This window comes from Carassius carassius, chromosome 7 (genome assembly GCF_963082965.1).
Source record: "Carassius carassius chromosome 7, fCarCar2.1, whole genome shotgun sequence".
Classification (NCBI taxonomy): domain Eukaryota; kingdom Metazoa; phylum Chordata; class Actinopteri; order Cypriniformes; family Cyprinidae; genus Carassius; species Carassius carassius.
In genome coordinates this window covers 23,521,410-23,541,233 of record NC_081761.1, presented here as the reverse complement: position 1 = coordinate 23,541,233, position 19,824 = coordinate 23,521,410, and the positions used below count along the sequence as shown (strand labels likewise).

Genomic DNA, 19,824 nt, shown 5'->3' with positions numbered 1-19,824 from the left:
AGAGTCCGGGTGCTAACCTGGCCTGCCTGCAGTCCAGATCTTTCACCTATAGAGAACATTTGGCGCATCATTAAACGAAAAATACGTCAAAGACGACCACGAACTCTTCAGCAGCTGGAAATCTATATAAGGCAAGAATGGGACCAAATTCCAACAGCAAAACTCCAGCAACTCATAGCCTCAATGCCCAGACGTCTTCAAACTGTTTTGAAAAGAAAAGGAGATGCTACACCATGGTAAACATGCCCCGTCCCAACTATTTTGAGACCTGTAGCAGAAATCAAAATTGAAATGAGCTCATTTTGTGCATAAAATTGTAAACTTTCTCAGTTTAAACATTTGCTATGTTATCTATGTTCTATTGTGAATAAAATATTGGCTCATGTGATTTGAAAGTCTTTTAGTTTTCATTTTATTAAAATTTAAAAAACGTCCCAACTTTTCCGGAATTCGGGTTGTACATTCCTCCGCCAAACTCCAAAAATTGAGCTGCTGAAATGTATTTTTCAAACAGACGGGATAATGTTTTAAAAGAGCTGCAAAACCACAGTATTCAAACTGTTCAGGAATACACCATAAAATGGCTTACTTGTAGTTGTCTCTGCACATTAAACCATGATAGGATAAAGTATTTTAACATAAAAAATGCCACACTTCATCTTTAAGAGATTAGCAACATACAATGGCACAATTGACTTTTCTCTTTGCTTTTAAGTGGAACAACTCGCTTGGCAAAAAAGAGCAACGCACAAAAAGAGCATGACAAGCTTTTTAAACCCTTAGGGCTACAATCTTTTCTTTTAGAACTGTAAAACACAGACTAGCAGCGGACAGCGAGATTCTAAAGCACCACAGCAGTAGGAAGCGCCCCAGAATATTAGTCCGGCAACAGTACAGACAGTCTCTCCAGCCGAATGTCAAATGAGTAGAATGTAAAAATCCTTCATGATACATTAGGCAAACAATACAAGGATGACATACTGCATCTGCTGGGATTCTGAAGTGTGCAAACAGTGAACACTTGCTGTCTGCTGTCCCATAATGCCAAGGGAGCAGACAAGAAACAGATTCCAAAAGTTGGCAGAAAACCGTAAGTAGGCTAATTATTTTCAAGTGCTTAAGAGCTACAAAAAACATTGTTCTTTGTGATTAAAATGAACTTTTTTAATAGGGAAGCAGACTAAATTGTCAGCATGTTGCAGCCAATATTCTTCATTTATTTTGTATTCATTCTATTTTTATTTAGACTACTTTGGCCATCATCACTGTACTTAAAGTACATCTTTAACACTAATAATTTCATTAACATTGTTAAATGAAATCTTTAGCACATCTCAAAATGAATTTACATATTTGTGTCCATATATGAATACATTTTGGTATAACAGTTTAGTATATGAACCAATTTTCACTTTTAAAATACAGTTGTTGCTTATTAGCATGCCTAATATTAACATACTGGCTGTTTATTAGTATAATTAGTAAATATTCTACATGATCATATTCTACATCCCTAATTCTACCCAATACCTAAACTTAACATCTACCATACTAGCTATTAATAAGCAGCAAATTCTGAGTTTACTGAGGCAAAAGTCGTAGTTAATGGTTTGTTTGTTTAAACACCTGATTTAAAGTTTTAGGGTTTTATTTTTTGTTTATGTAGAGTAAATAATATATAACTGTAGTCTTTACTGCTTTTTATTTACTGTTGCTTGGCAATACTTAGCATTTGAAATCCAGTCATTTCATAGGAATCTACACAATCAGAAGTTTCAAGTAAAAGTGGAATTTTTCCCAATGTAAATTGCATCAGGTTCAAGTTGGTCAAGTGAATTTGTTATACTGGCTAATAGAAAGCTGCCTAGGATGGATTTTTAGAAATTATTATTATTATTATTATTATTATTTATTTTTTAATGTTTTAATTATTGTTTAAAAACACTTGAGAAACTTATTTTCACAATTGTTGTTAGCACTTCACATATATCAATAATATACGTGACAGTGATCACTGACAAACAAACTTAACCAAGAGTTAGGAAGTTCGATTTTCATCAGATTCATGAAAAATAGCAAGTCAAGTTTCAAGCTTTGCACGTTGGCAAGCAAGGTTCAGACTGGAATACAATATGTGAGTGGAATGGAGTGACAGTAATTTTCCCTCCCGGCTCAAATCATTCTGTAATCACTCTGCTTTACCTCAGCTCCGGGTTGCCCGTTTACGAGCAAATCTGAAGCCAGAGAAAATACAGAAACTGTAACTTTCAAAACAAAATAAATAAATGAAAACCACAAGCAAAATCAAAATCACAGCAAAATCACCACTCACATACACAGGTAAGAACACAGAGAACACATTCAAGCAAAAACAAAATACTAAATATTAAGGGTCTTGAAACAACACGAGCTAATCAAGAGCTAGAGGGCCAAAACCATACATCATGATATAGATTTTAATTTTATAACTATTTTTTTCAATGTGTTTAACTGTACAGTATATTGCATTACATGCTTTTTTTTCTGGATAATCCATATTTAAATTCGCATATATCAATAATATACGTGACAGTGCCAACCTCAAACTGACACATCTGGATCACTGACAAACAAACTTAACCAAGAGTCAGGAAGTTCGATTTCATCAGATTCAGCACATACTCTGAAAATACAGGAATTCATCTGTCTCTCTCTTCCTCTGCTTCTGTCCCTGACACACACAAACACCACGCTGAGCAACTGGTCTCTGATGGGCAGGGGAGAGCTGATTATGGATTCACTTTGCAGCAGGAGCCGCCCTGACGCTGGGGATTTGATTAGGGTTTTGACAGGTGCCAGTGCGATTGCAGCCTTAATCTGAGGAGTGATCTGCTTAGATAATGTGCAAAGAGGAAGAAAGAGACAGAGGTGGCAGGAAACGGGGGATGCAGGTAGTAGAGATACACTGAACAGCCTCATGACAGCAGAGCTTTACTTCTGATGTACTCACTAAATCTAAATCATATCACAGACAGCGTGCTATCGTAAGAGTGATACTTCATCTGGTGCATCTTACAAATCCTGAGAAAGAGAGAGGTACAAGTGCCTCTCACACCTCAGAATCTTTAAAGCTCTTGGAGAATGGTTGAAATGCTCAGTTACTGTATGATAATGAGGAGAACGCAATGATGCCTTTGACTCCCATTGCCATCTTCTATTCTCTCACATGTGCAGAGAACCTCCCTACAGGCTGCCGCAGCATGAACCGGGTCAGTCACTGATGTCTCCATTATGACTGTCCCTTCCTCTTTCCTTAAAGGAGATCTACTTGCATCATTGGATCACAGCAGGACTCTCTCATCTCTTTTCACCTGCTGTCAGGAATGGGGCTTTTCTCAGTCAATCACAAATGGAGCAGAGGTGGTATGACTAAAATCTTAATTTTATATATTGTTAACTTTATATTTAAGCAATGTCCCACAAGCAAATGCTGTTATACTGAATAGCTCCTTAATGTTACAACAATCCGGAAGCAGATATCGAGTGATGCACATTTCAGACAAAAGCTGACCCACCAAGACAAACAGTTCCAAAAAAAAAAAAAAAATAGCAAGTCAAGTTTCAAGCTTTGCACGTTGACAAGCAAGGTTCAGACTGGAATACAATATGTGAGTGGAATGGAGTGACAGTAATTTTCCCTCCCGGCTCAAATCATTCTGTAATCACTCTGCTTTACCTCCGCTCCGGGTTGCCCGTTTACGAGCAAATCTGAAGCCAGAGAAAATACAGAAACTGTAACTTTCAAAACTAAATAAATAAATGAAAACCACAAGCAAAATCAAAATCACAGCAAAATCACCACTCACATACACAGGTAAGAACACAGAGAACACATTCAAGCAAAAACAAAATACTAAATATTAAGGGTCTTGAAACAACGCGAGCTAATCAAGAGCTAGAGATATAGATTTTAATTTTATAAATATTTTTTTCAATGTGTTAAACTGTACAGTATATTGCATTACATTCTTTTATTTCTGGATAATCCATATTTAAAGGGGTGGTTGAGTGCTTTTTTCTAGGCCTGATTGTGTTTGGTGCAGTCTAACAAGTGTTAAAGGGATACTCTTCCCCAAAATTAAAATTTTGTCATCAATCACTTACCCCCATGTCATTCTAAACCCGTAAGAGCTTCAGAACACAATTTAAGATATTTTGGATGAAAACCGGGAAGCTTGTGACTGTCCCATCGACCGCCAAGTGAAAAACATTGCCAAGGACCAGAAAAGTATGAAAAGCATCGTCAGAATAGTCCATCTGCCATCAGTGGTTCAACCGTAACGTTATGAAGCGACGATGATACTTTTTGTACGAGAAGAAACCAAAAATAACGACTTTATTCAAAAATTGTCTTCTCTGTCTCTTCCCACATCACGGTAGCGCAGGCTGCGTACACTCTTCTGTGTCAGCCGCACCACAAGGATGCGCTGTTTTCTACATGGATTTTATGCATTGATTTGAAAGCACATCCTTGTGGCATGGCAACAACTCTTCCTCTTCTCTACAGCATCATGGCCCCGCCCCCTTTGATGCATGTTCCTGGGATGGGGTTTATGTAAATTTCAGGGTTTGTGATGTCACCAACCTGGAAAGTAGCTTGTTGTAGACCCTATGAGCTGTAACCGCAGACATTAAACTGCTATAATTTTAAAAGACAGTATCTCCATTTGCTTTGAACTTTCAGCATCGTAACTTTGCAGATATTGTTTATGCTCAAATAGCAACGTTACATTGTTTATTGATGTGGGGGCTTTATATGTAAGAATCTTGGAGGATCCAGGACATTTTTAATATAACTCCAATTGTATTTGTCTGAAAGAAGAAAGACATACTGCATACACCTGGGATGGCTTGAGGGTGAGTTAATCATGAGGTTATTTTCATTTTAGGTGAATTTTTCCTGTATTTTTGATCAAATATTGTAATTCAGCATTGGCGAGTATAAAACACATTATTATTATAATACAATACCTTAAATATATAATTACATAATCTATGTAGTGTATATGTATATTGCTGCCAAACCCTATAGCAGATACAGAAAACAAAGCAGGATTTAATGTTAGAACTCACCAATACAGAGACCGTCACTCTCCTCGTAGCCTATGCTGCAGACACAACGGCCCAGCGGCACCAGCCAATCACCATCAGCTCCACAGTACAGCCTAGGTGTGTCCCGTTCCTCAGCGTTCTCAACACACGCTCCCCTGACCTCCACCAGTGAAGACGAATCCACCCGCGGTACAGTGTCAGGAAAGGCTGCAAGGTTTCTCAGGGTAGACGGGCACTTTTTGTAATAAACTCTCACAGACACCAGGGCGATACAAGCGCCCACGTCCTGGAAGGCCAAGTAGAAACCCTTACGAGCTATTGGGCCCACTTCTCTCACTTCAGTATTCAGCCTCAGAACACGGTCGCCCAGGTCTGTCTGTGTGAAGCTCTCGTCGGCAGCTATGGTATCGATTTTGGCGTAGTCGTTGGTATGGAAATGAGCAGTGGCACCATGTGGCTCATCTGTCTCAAAGTAGAGGAGGTTAAAAGTCTCCTTACAGGTGCCAGAGACCCAGGGGATGCTGTTGCAGTCCCGCAGGGTGAAGCGAAGCTCCACGTAGATCTTCTGCGCAGCCTGCCGGGGAATCCAGTTTGTACGAAGCCAGTTGTTCTGGTTTGGTTCCATAACGTGGCACACCTGGAAGGTGTGGATGGGACGGTTATGCTCATCCATCTCCGTAATGGCGTCCCACTGTGGAGAGCAAAGGACAGAGGAATGAAAAGACAGATAGTGGGATAATTGGAGAAAGCTATAGAAAGGAGTGAATCCTCGGGAAGGGCAATGTTCTTGTTGAGTTCTTCAGAGCAGCTGCTGGAGCCCAGAGAAATCAAACAGAATTTAGATTCATCAAATTAGCATAAGAAAAAACTCAGTTTTTACTGTAAATTGAAACACTGGCTATGTTTACATGCAAACCTAATAATTCATTAATTTAATAATTCATTAATTTAAAGTTGTAATTACAAGTTTATCACATTCAAGTGCTTTGTTGTTGGAAAGAATAGGAATCATGGAGGACAGCAGGTTCATTCTTGCCTATTGCCTGAGGAAATATAATTAAAGCCAAAATGATTTGCAGATATTTAATCAATATCCAACAGATTTTTAATAAAATGTAGCATCCCCATACAGTGACAATCAAATAAACATTACCACGCTCTCTAAGCATTGTAACACTTTCAAATTTAAAAGGCTGTTCATGTCTGATTTCTGACTAGGAAGCTCATGTTTATTATAATTATAGTAAGTATATGCAGCTAGTCAAAAAAAAAAAAAAATACAGTGTTCGGCAACTCTCTACAACCCGTCTTTTCTATGTACTCTCTTCCAGAGAGATCTTCTTATCGCTGGAGGAATAATATTATCCACATGAGAAGAAGGTTTACTTGGAAACAATTTTTTTGAGAAAAAAAAAAAAAAGCAAAACGCTAATTATACACTGGGGTGCCATCTCTGGCAAGACCACTGACAGCTCACAAGCTTCTCACTGCATACAGTATGTGGAATACATGCAATGAACATTTTTGTGGATTGCAGAGTTCCGGATGTACAGTAGACTCTGAATCTGTCAATTGGAATCTGTCAGTCAGTTGGATTGAACTGATTTGGTTTGACATGTCTCTAACTAGTAATTAGCGTTCCCAAAATAAATCATCCATCTCCATAATAAATGACGCAGATCCTTGAGCAATCCCTAGTGTGCCATCATTGAATACAGTTCAAACGCCTTTAATACATTTAGTTACATACACACGTATCTGTTGTTATACAGAGAACTTCGTGATATGATTTTTTTTCAGCTTTTTGTTCAAATTGTTGCATTCTTTTTATGAAACTTACATTCAAGTTGATTTATAATCTTTCTTTTGAAATATTGCATTCATTAAAAAAAAAAAAAATGGGGAAGGGGGAAGGGGGTGGGCTATAATAAATGTTTGAAATTTTTTGAAAATACTTGCAGTGGGTGGCCAAAAAAAAAAAAAAGTTTTAGAGGTCTCATATTTCTCTTCTGTCAATGGCACATCTCTTAACTCTCTTAACTATGTTAAAATGAAATGTATTCCTCTGATGTAAAAATAAATATTCATCAACCATTACTTCACTCCTCAGTGTCACATGATCCTTTAGAAATTATTTTAATATGGTGATTTGAATATTTGACAATAGGATTATCAATAGTGAAAAGAGTTGTGCTAATTAAACTTTTTGTGGAAACTGTGATTTTTGGGAAATTTAGAATGAATTCTTGCATGAAAATAATTGATGAATCATTGTTTGTGAAAATGTACATATACTGTCCAGTTTTCACGCAAACATCCATGCATACACACATTTATTTCACTGTCACATCCAGCCAACGTGAGACTCCTTACTGCCATTTTCAATAGACTTGCATCATTTTTAGGTAGTTTTTCTAGACTGTGTTATGCGCTACCCATATGCTTGGTAATGCTGAAGCTGTGAACACAGCAAGGCATGAGAGACTAATAGATTTATTAAAGCCACAAGCTACAGCTTAATCAAACAGTAATGACAGCACCTCTGGCCATTGTACTGCTTCTCTGCTTTGAGCGACTTTCTACATGTTTTCTCTCTTTTACACATCCTTTTTCTCTTTCCAAACACATTGTATTGCACACATTTGCTTTTCCAAACACTTCCCATATCTTGTCATCACGCTCTCACTCTCTTTTCCACATGTTCTCACTTTCTTTTTCACAGACTCTCACTGTGTTCTGGCATTCTTATTTTCCACCCATTCAGTCTCTTTTTCTCACTCTGTTCTTTTGTACTCCCACTTTTCTTGCACTCTACTGTTTTCCTCACCATTTCTCCTCCTCTTTCTGTCTACAGCATAAATCTCTTCATCCAATCATGTTTCCTCTTCTTTTTTTATATCTTATCTCCCTAGTCTATCTCCCTCTGATAATTAATTAGGAAGGACGTACTTCATTAGCACTAAAGCCTCTACTTATTCACTTTCATTATTGCAGTGATAAGCTAAGCCTTCCCTAATAGCCTCTCAATCAGAAACTTGCTGTATCATAGCCCTGATGTTTGCTGATAGCTCGTCACAACGGACCGCTCTTTGCAACCAAAAAGTTTGACTGAAAGAGAAGGGCTCCATTTCTAAACAGGTCAAGTCAGCTCATGATTATTTTATACTGTTTAAATTGGATATAATGTCATTAAAATGCTTGTGAAAAGAGACAGGTCATTAGACCTACTGAACAACTATAAACACACTAAGACAAGAAATGCAAACAGATTTGAATGAATGTAAGTACATAAATAAATAAACACTTTACTATAGGTACCAATTCTCACTATTGACTTGTCGCTGATTATTATTATTGTTATTAGTATATTGGCTATTTATTCGTTTTAAAAGGACCTATACTGCATCCCCTAATCCTACCCAATACCTAAACTTCACAACTACTGTACCTTACTAACTATTAATAAGCAGCAAATTAAACGTGCAGTATGGAATTTTTTTGGCCACCAGGGGTCACTCAATCAAAATAATAACATGAGACGTACTTTGATGACGTCGGGAAAGAGCGTAGGCTCATGGGAGTTGTTGTTCATTGGAACACGCGCTCTGTCGCTCCCCACATTCCTCACTCATTTCAACTGAGGCCGGCGTCTCAGCTGCGTGGCGTGTCAGTTTTTAATTCAGCTCCCATGTTAATAGGTTAGAGCTTGCAGACTGCCTGCGTGAGTATGACCCTAGTATTAGACCTGCGTCTCAGGCGCGGCTCGAGCTGCGCGGAAAACGTGTGCATGCTAGAAATAGAACCGACGCCTATTTTTCACGCGACACGCACGCGTGTTGGAAGCGTTTCCAGGCAAAATATAATAGGAAAATATGTTTATATGTAATTTTGTACACAAATACATATTAATTCATGACATTTTGATGTTTGAAAGTCTATAGGTTGACATAAATTCAGATACAAATGTAATTTAAAAAATAAATAAATAATTATCGATTTTCAAATATTGCACCTGTCAAACATAAGTCTATTTTACCGTCAATACTGTTGATGGTGTCCTTTATCAGTAGGCTTTATATTTATGTTCAACATGAAGTATAGATATTGTTGTCATGAAGACAAGAGCCTGGTCTGTCAGCGGTCTCCCTCTATGTCACCTACAGCAGCAGCAGCGCGCCGCGCCGCGTCAGGCACGATTCTGGTGTTTAAAGACACAGAAAACGCGAGGCAGCCGCCACGCTTCTGGCACGCAGCAGAGACGCCATGCAGCCAGTGTGTCACCGGCCTTAGTATTTTGACAATCACGTATTTTCGAACGGAGAGATATATGAATTATCAGACCCCTATCAAATCAATATTCCATCTAGCTAGTAGTAATATATGTTAAAAAAAAAAACACGGTTGCCTTTCGTTAATAATTATAATTAGGCTACGTTTATACTATGATATCGAACAAAATAGTGAACTGCATTTGAAGCTACTTTATCCAGCTAGATATAGAACACATGTAGATTTACATTATACTCTACATGAGAGCTAGTCCGTCTGCGTTTTACACAAGACATCATCGTTTCACAAAATATACGGATAGATATAGTTAGCTGAATGGATGCATACCTGTTTATTAGAATGCAAGCATCTCTCTGTAGTTTCAGCTTGTCACGAAGCTCTCTCTATCTTGGAAATGCAACTCCAATATTTACCCATGTCTCGTTTCTTCTTCGTCCCAAAACCTTCTCAGGTCATTTATTTCACCCGTACGTTTGCGCTTCACAGAACGTGCAGGCAAAGCATAATCATGATCCATAACTAAGTTATTGATTGAGGTATAAATACGAATATAAATATAAAATATAATAGTCTCGATAAAGGCAAGCTACTACTTTTTCTTCTTCGTCTCGTCTTTGCTTCTGTTCACCTTTGTATTTGGCGGTTCCGCAGGAAGTTAGATAAACTAGAGGGGTCAAGGTTTATATGACGCCATAGACGGGCGACAAAACGGAAATAAAGAAACGTGCCGTGTCTTCTAATTAAACTATAATTTTCTCCGGATTTTAAAGTTCGTGGAAACTGTCGGGATAATGTAAGTACACAACAAAAAAATATATATAACATAGATATAGTGATATCTGCTATTTTTAAAGCAGAAAAATTACATATTGCGCCTTTAAGAGTTTATTGAGTCAGAGTTACTGGTGAGAATTGGAACTTAAAATAAAGTGTGACCAAATAAATAAATAAATAAACAAACAAATAGGGGAGATTTGGTCACACATGGAAGTTGTCATGAGGGTTAAATCTTAACTAGACAAATGTTTTCTTTCTTAAAATGAAATAATTATTTATTCCAAAATAAGTAATTATATTATCAGAACTAATATTGCAATGTTTTCACTTTTTTATGCTTAAAATTCCCATTTTATATATATATATATATGTATATATATGTGTGTGTGCGTGTGTGTGTGTGTGTGTGTGTGTGTGTGTGTGTGTGCATCCTTAAATATGTCTTATCAACCACTGAATGATGTTTTGCAACTTTCATTTGCATTATTAATATATTTATTCCCATTTTATAGTTTTTTCCCAAAACATTAGCAACATCATGCAGCATGTGAAATGAGCCAGGAACTGCAGCTGTCAGATATATGTAACTATAACTGTTTTATTTCCTAAGCAGCCAATTTCTACTCACAGTTTTGGCACTTGTGTACTGTTAATTTAGGAACCTGTTTGTAATTATTTGTCTATCTATCTATGTGATTTTTAAACTTGAATGACTGTGTAAATGCTATATTAATGCATGGCTATAAATGTATTTAAGAATATTTGTTTGCTATGTCACACTTTAGTATAGGCACCACCTCTTACTATTGATTACATATGATAGTAATATGCATGCTAATAAGCAACTAGTTGATAGTGAGAATTGGTCCTTAATATAAAGTGTTACTGTTTATTGTTACATGCAGTCGTAGGTTTATAAAATCCCCTTGAGACTGTGGACTATGGGCAAACATTTTCCTAATAATAATAATAATAATAATAATAATAATAGTTGATGCTGATGATAATGCTTAGCAAACTTTTCATTATCTCCAGACAGGCCATTTAATGTCATTCATGAAGTCATGAAAGAAATCATTTGACCTCAGAACAGCACACCGACTGCGGGTAGTTTGATACATGTCCCGATACTATAATCTCTTCTCTCACTGCCACTGCCTTCCAGCCCTTTGTTTCACATCAGCTTTTTTGTTGGTGGTAAAATGAGGCATTTAGAAGAACAGGGAGGCAGCAGCATGTTTTCAATCTCCTGCTAGAAAGTGACCGGACACATCTAGGAACACTGCGGCGGGGATGAGATATCAGCACGCGGCTTAAGATGCTACACGCACTGATAAAAGTAGCTGAGATGGATGAAGCTAAAATCGCTGGCTACACATCACATAAAGTTGGCAGGGGTCCACAGAGAAGGATTCAAAAACGGCACAGATCAGAATGGTATAGAGACGACATGGAGGAAATGCATATTGGGGATGAGGGGGGATTCATTGCTTTTAAAATGGTTTAAAAATGGTTTATATCAGCAGACATCTAAGATGCCCGACTTTCCTTTGATATCTCTCATCATTTCTCCACTTGGAAACTGGCTGTGAAAAAGGCATATCGCTGGTGCAGTCGCTGGCAAGAGCCGCACGCACACATCAGGACATAGGTTATTTTAGATAATGCCGGTACACAGTAATGCATATGAAAAGCTTATAACAACACTGAATTGGAATCTGTCAGTAGTGGTCCTCTATTTGGAAATCTCTATATTTGGCCTCTCTGGCTGTAAATGAACCTTTTCAGCAAGCGCCGCCGAACTGACTAGCATGTCAATATGTACGCTCAATAGCTTAAAAGCATCTATTATCATCATTGATTTCTGTTTGTCAGATCCAGCTTAGGATTGATCTTTGAAGCTTTGATTTTTCTGCACTTCTTGCATTGAAAGTACACACTTCGAGACTCCATAATACAATTTACACAACCCAAATAAAGGTCTGCTATCAGGGGAGTTGGGGGGGGGGGTGGCTATCAATTGCAAATGAGCCCTGGGCAAATGGAAATACAATTAAGCTTGAGTGTGAGTTTAATTATCTTTTAATTATTAAGTACACGTTAACCTTGGGTAATGGAAGTGCTTTGTGAGATAGATACCGGCGCTACCTTTGACTCAATAATTGATAAATAGACTTCCACTTCAAACGGCATCAATAAAAACACCAAATGAATGACAAACATTCATTTCTATGTCACGTATCTCTTCAACCTTGTGCAATGCCTGTGGCTCAAACACTGCATTTATTCACTTGCTTTCTTTCTTGTTTATTTTTCAGAGCAAAAAGTATGGCTTGTGCAGAATTTTTTTCTTTAATTAAATCAAATCAAACATTAATCCATTCGATTCTTGAACTCCTGTTTAATTTTATAGTGCTTTACACAATAAAGTGTTTTAGACTGGGGTTTGAATATGTATTAGAAAATACAAATTGTTGTTATATGTTTAGGTTACAGTTAAGAGTAAATCAAATTTGAAAAAAAAAAAAATACACATGTAACAAACCATAATTATAACAACTCACATGGGCTGCTAAAAAGGTTACAATAAATTGATAAACTTTCATAAATTAACTATGTATTGGCATACAAAGTCACTTATTGTAATGTTTATTCAAATTCTACCACAATAATATTTATGATTTAATTAATTCATGAATTAATTAATTTACAATCTGCATATCATGTAATTTGATTACAACAAAATAAACTATGCAAACATGTAAATTTAAATCCACAGTTAAACAGCTAAAAAAATCATCTATTTGCATTTTAAAGTGTAACTAATAGCAAAACACATGCCAAATTTACAGCAGTTTACTTGATCAAAGAGATAAAACTAATTATGGAAAGAAAAACAAACAAACAGGCCATGGGAAATTAAACATACTCATAAACGGAACTGAAAAATAATATCAGAAAGGTAGACATCCCATGGTGTACTGTCATTTAAAAAACTCGCCAACAATGATTAGTTTCAGTAATAATAATTCTTGTGCAAGATATCTCAAGGTGTTGAAATCTCATTTTGAACATGCAGTCTGGATTACAAAAAGGGACATGGAAAATATCTAATTTTGCTCTGGGTAAAGTCAGACATACATCAATATGCCTTTAGGTCGTCCCTGCCTAATCTATCCTTTGTCTTATTTCGCTTTCATTATCCCAGACTGTTTTACAACCTAGACTCAGATATAATCTCTATTCTGATATGACTTTATTTCCGCATGAAGAAAGAGAAAAGCAATTCAAAACCATGTTTCTCATAAGAGAAAGAAGAAGGAAAGGAAAGAGAGAGCGCGAGTGATAGAGAGAAAGTGAGTGAGACAGAGACAAGAAAATGTCATCTACCCTCGCCAAAGAAAGTAAGTAAGAGGGACAGTGGATAAAGATGGAAAGAGATACTGCTGAAATCTAACATCTAACAGCAGAAACACAAAAGGTAGACAGTGATGAAAGACTGCATTTATAGGCTGTGTCATTTAAACAACAAAAAACCGTTCCCTTCCATCATGCAACAGAAAAGGAAAAACGGGAACAAGAGCAGCAGAGGCCAACGGGACATTAGGGTCACTCTGGACGGTCCAGAACAACACTAACAATGACCTACTTCCACCCGAAATCCTTCGACATCTCTACATTCTTTTGTAATCCTGACTCCTGTACAAGAGCCATCGCAAGGAAACAGCAAAGGGACACATTTGACATTTCGTTCTGTCTGTTATCAAGGTTCCCCTCCCTATCGACAGCTGGAATGAATGGCCACAGCCAAAGTTTCCTTCACCGATACACAACATAATGAGCGGAATTCTCTAATAATTCTGTGGTATTCGCACATACTGTCTGCATTGTTTTAGCACCGATTCGCTACAGAAATTATGCAAATGCGTAAACGGCGGAAACACACCCAAAACTTTGCTGAATGCAATTTGCATGGTGCAATTCCTCATCTCACTGGGTTTTGTGAAAAAGCAAGCCTAATTTACATAGAAAGAAGGTATACTGACTTGAATTAAATAGTCATTTAGCGCCAGGTTAAAGAAAAGGTTCACCCGAAAATGGAAATTTGCCATCCAAGAGTTTGTTTCTTCATCGAAGTTTTAACATTACATCACTTGCCCCAGTGGATCCTCTGCAGTGAATGGGTCAGAATGAGAGTCCAAACAGCTGATAAAAACATCACAGTAAATTCATAATCCATAATAATGCTTCCTCCAGTGATCAAATCCATCCCCTGTTGTCCTCTCACATCAAAATTGACTGACATATTTGTTTAAAACTGTTTTGATTGTTGATCTGTGCATATTTCTCTCCTAATTCAGATAAGATAACAAGAGAAAGCAATATTATGGATAGAGGACTCGTTTGAAGTTAAAAATATATATTAACGGATTTATTTTTTATCAACACAAAGCATTTTACTTCTCAAAATGTTAATTTATGGGCTGGAGTTGTGTGGATTACTTGTGAATTACCGTGATGCTTTGAATGCTCATTCTGACAGCACCCATTCTTTGCAGAGGATCCACTGATGAGCAAGTGATTAACGCTAAATTTCTCCAAAAGAAGAAACGAAACACATCGTTATCTTGGCTGGCCTGAGGGTAAGTCCCACCTTCAGTCATTTTTGTTGGTGAACTATTCATTGAAACTCCATTGGAGGTGCTAAGTGAACAAAGATAGATTTTTTTGCTCTGAAATTCTGCATGCAGAACTCATGGTACTCTTTGGTTGTTTGTGCATTCTGGTCACTTGTATTCAGAACTAATCAAACAAATTGTTCAGTGTTCAATCTGTTGTATTACCTGGAAAGCTTTGCTGCTATTCTTGAGCTCAAACACAAGATACAACATGTGTCAAGGCCGACTGGGCATGTAAATGAGAAGCAACAGCAATTTGTCATTGCCTGTAAAACAGAGGCTGATGGTGATGTATTGTACTCAGGCCAGGTTCTCATGCTAACCTCCAATCGGACAAGTTATGAAAACAAAGTTCTCACAACCATGAAAACCAATATATAACACAAAACACCCTAATGTTCATTCCTGATAATAAAAAAGAGAAGAAATGAAATAATTTATAGAAAATATTATCCTATGTGAGGTGTCATGCTGGGATTTATGGCAAAGAGTACAATAGCTTTTACTTGCAAAACCCATAAACTGCAAGCATATATTTCACATAATCATTTGACCGTCAGAGCTGCAGGTTACTGATGTTATATGTCAGTGATATACTCACTCATATGCTTACTCAAACCCCATTAGTGTATTAATATGATTTCTGCATCAAGTTAACAACCATCCAATGATTTGAACTGCTGGCACACCTGTTTGATAACATGCTGTTTTAAAGAGACAATATTGGAAAGATTTCAACTCTGCTGCCCTATCCTACACAGTCGTGTACTTACATTCCCTGCTAAAAATAATATCAGTGAATCACATCAAGAAAACAGATTTGTATAGAGCACATCAGTCACTTTTAGATCACGACTGCGAGTGCAAAATGCTGCAGCTTCAAATAGCAAAGGCTGAGTAAGACAGAAGGAGAACTCACTTGTGGTATAAGAGATTTTGTCAGCATGTGGGTGCGAGCTAAAATCGAGTTTGGTGTTTAGTGTCAGTTGCAATGATGAAGAAAAAGGTGTTCGAAATCAGTGGGAGCTCTGGTTTTCTCAGCCAATTTGAAGTTACACTTTCTGAACTCAATCAATAACCACCGGATCAACTGCCGATATCAGAGAACACATGCTGGTGTTAGATTATCAGATTAGTAGTATTGTGTTAACGTGTTGTATGGACTGGAATCAGGGGAGTGCAGCCCAGTTGGAGACTAGTGGAAGCGTGATCCACACAAACTTGCAAATTTTACACACATTATTTTGCTACAGAACTGTAAAATGCTGAGAATAATAAAATACCTCTTTTATAAATCGATGATGAATTTGATCCTAAATTGTATAGATTACATCCTTTGTTGAAAATGGGGAACATATCAGGTTTCATAAAGACAAAAACTGGCATGAAAATGTTCTCATGCCTAAGCCAACCGAAGAGCATGGGCATTTTCAAAACTTTTTGGGGCAGAATTATCCTGTAATGGTTGTTCAGACTTAATTCAATTAATGGTTAAAGAAATCTGTTAGGTAAACAAGTTATGACTGCCATATGTGTAAATGACTAAATTTCAACCACTGCCTGGAGTATAATTTCATAATTACATTAAATAGTTTGGACCCTGATGTTAATTGTGTCATACAATAGCATAGTAGGCTAATGTTCACTCTATAACTTTTAGGAATATAATGTATCATAACACCAGATGAAGCCTGTATTTGTAATGCATCATAAGGGCATTCTTAATGTATTATGGCTTATAAAAACCTTATAGTCTCATAAATAACTAAGGTATGTAAGGGGATCTAAAATATGCTCATGCAGAACAAGGTATCAACATGTGCTTAATTAGTTCTAATAAACAGCCAATATGCTAGTAATATGCATGCTAATCAACAACTAATTAATAGTGAGATTTAACATATGTTCACATTTAGGATCATACTATGTATATCTTTATAAATGAGGTGCCAGGAGTTGTGCTTTTAATCTTTTCTTATAGGTCTACCAAAGCAAAATCGTAGCCTTTGAAACTGCTGAAGGTACCCTGTACTCCATGGGATACCTTGGTTGAACTAACTGGTATAAAACACAGACCAGCTGAGCTTCAATGATTGAGGTCAGATTTTGTTGTGATCTTTCACCAAAAGCCAGATCTGTCCTGCTGAAGGTCACTCAAAGTCCCATTACAGATAATAAATTAATACTCAAAAGTGTGGCTTTCTGTCTCATCTTGACACAACTTCTCCTAAAACAGCATGTATTAATCATTCATGTCCCAGTGCTGCAGTCCTTTTGAAAAGAGACGGACAGGCCTTTTTAGAAAAGGTCAACCTTTCAAGTGGCCAACAGGGAATGAGAAAGCGTTAAGAGATCATTAATCACTCTTTGATTGACACAGAAGTCTTTGTATGGTAACTACAGCAATGAAACCATGACTAACCAGACTGTTTTTAATTATGCTCATTTACAATGAATTCAACATCTTTGATGACTGTCACAGCTTTTTAATCTTGAAAAGGACAGCAGTACCTGCTAAATGAGGTCAACGGTCAGCAGTTTTTAAAAATATTTTTAAGCCTAAGGCTCTTCTTTGGCTTTTTAACCATTAAAAAAGCTGGGGTCAGAACTTTTTTATTTTTTAAGAAATTAAAATAAATAAATTAATAAATTATTTCATTCATCACTGATGCAATACTGTTACGTAATTGTACGTATCTTGAGTGTGCCTGTTGTATCTCTCTCTTGTTTCTGCTTTTTCGCCAGGTTAAGAAGCAACACCTGTTGTTAATCAACGCTCCTAAGTGTCAACCTCTGCTGATTTGCTCTTGTGACTGTTCTCCTAACCATAAAAGCCCCTCCTCCAGTGAAGGAGGGGACGGGAGGTTTTCCCTCTGTCTCTCTTGTGAAGAGTCCCTGTCACCTGTTGCAGACGTGTGGTTTCTTTTTGGTGACTGATTGTTGTAGGACTCTTGTTATTGAATCCCTGAGTGCAGGGCTAGTTGCTTTCATGTTTTATTTATTTTCCAAGTACTTTAAGATTTAAGGAAGCTGTGGGGGTGCCATTTATTTTTATATATTCTTTTCTCCTGTTTATGGGTAGTCAGTGAGGTATGTTTATTATTGTATTTTGGTTTGCATCGTTATTTTGCGTTTAGATTATTTAGATTCCTAAAGTATTTAGACTTATTTTAGACAGGGGCTCTGAAGACGTTCAATTTGTTTAATTTATTTGGAAGCCTTTTTTTCTTTTTCTTTTCATCTGTTCCTTCTCCTCAACCCTAGACAGGGGAGATCGTAACAAATACATTAAATAGAAGTGACAGTAAAAAAAAAGTTTATTGATTAATTATAATTATAGCTTTCTATTAAGCTAATTCTGTTATTTTCCTATCCATCACAGAATCCTGAAAAAAAGTAGTTTTCAACAATAAAAACAAATGTTTCTTATGCACAAAATCATCATATTTTAATGATTTCTGAAGGATGTGACACTGAAGACTGGAGTAATGGCTGCTGAATATTTGATATTTTATAAAAAATTATAATAGTATAAAACAGTTATTTTAAACCGTAAAAACATTTCACAATTTTACTGTTTAACTATGTATATGATTAAATAAATGCAGCCTTGGTGAGAAAAAGAGACTTCTTTCAAAAACCTTCTTACCAACTTCTTACCAACCCTAAAATATTTTTTTTTTCTTTTTTTTTTTTTTTTTTACTATAAGGATGTATTTTAGTACATAATATAATATTATATATATATATATATATATATATATATATTACATTTAAATATAAACATTTCATTCATGCCATCTAGAGCTCATTTAATTATTTGTGAGGGTTAACATGCAGTAAGCATATAATTTTTTCTCAAGAAGAAGAGAAGTGCATACACAACACAAAGAAACCAGAGTTCTGTGACACATTTGATAATTACAGCACAAAATCTGAGGGCCTTACAGTGGAGTAGAGCCTAGAGAATAGTCAACGAAACAACAGAACAGCAGAAACAAACCTGTTTCTCCAAACAGAGAAGGTAAAGGGGAGAGTTGCAGAGAGAGAGAGAGAGAGAGAGAGAGAAACCCCATAGGATATGTCTGTGCCAGAGTAAACAAAACATACACGCTGGTCTCCAATCGCTAGAAAACAAATTAAATGGCGGGTAAAGTCTCCCCAGACCGGAAAAGGTAAGTTCCATCTAGCTCTGGGAGAAGAATGAAAAAGGCTTTGATTAATGTGACATATAGTACCCTGACTTAACAAAAAGAAGCAGAAAAAGACATTGTAGTAAATACTAATAGGATACAGTAGGTATTTGACCCAGGATATTATAGCATGAATTATTGATTTGATCGGAGGCACGAAACAGCATGAAAAAAAAAACAGCATGAAAAAAAAAAGAAAAAGAAACCCCAAGTGGTGTTTACTGGTAAGATGAACTCACTTTCTTTGACATCGTGGGCACCTGTGTAAGAGCAGAACTAATATGAAGATGTGCACTGCAGCTCCACTGGGAAATCATTTTATGGGCTATAGGTCATTTTACACAACCTTCAAAAAACACTCAGTGGGCTGATTCTGGTTGCTCCACTACAAAACTTTTAGACTAGGACTGGTACTTATGGTTGGCCTCAGAAAAAGAGCAGTGATCGAGTATCCATCATACTGCTCTTTATCATGAAATTGATTTAATAATAGTAGCTCTACTATTAGAAGCTCCTCTGGGCTGTGAGATCACACTTGGTTGCTTCATTCAAATTGCTTTTAGCCTTTTGACTGGTTTTAATGTCTTAGAAATTCTCTCTGTAGTGTTCACAAAAATGAAAGGGGCAAAATTGAATTATTAAGAACCGTGTCAATAATTACCCTTTAAGGAACTCTTTGAATAGATTCTGGATCACTAATGCCGTTTCAGTGGCCTGATTTGATTAAATTTCAATATAACAAACTTCTTTTTTTCACATTGAAGTGTGCCGTTTGGATTAACCTGACATGAGTA

At 36.7% G+C, this 19,824-nt stretch overlaps 1 protein-coding gene across 2 annotated transcripts in view; it reads right to left on the bottom strand.

The window, feature by feature from the left end:
• epha6 (eph receptor A6) overlaps nucleotides 1-19,824 on the bottom strand; it is a 123,215-nt gene that overhangs the window by 88,783 nt on the left and 14,608 nt on the right. For both annotated transcript variants that reach the window (XM_059554238.1, XM_059554239.1), the window contains exon 3: nucleotides 5,113-5,782. In XM_059554238.1, coding sequence (XP_059410221.1) covers nucleotides 5,113-5,782 — 670 coding nt within the window. The remainder of the gene's footprint in view (nucleotides 1-5,112; nucleotides 5,783-19,824) is intronic.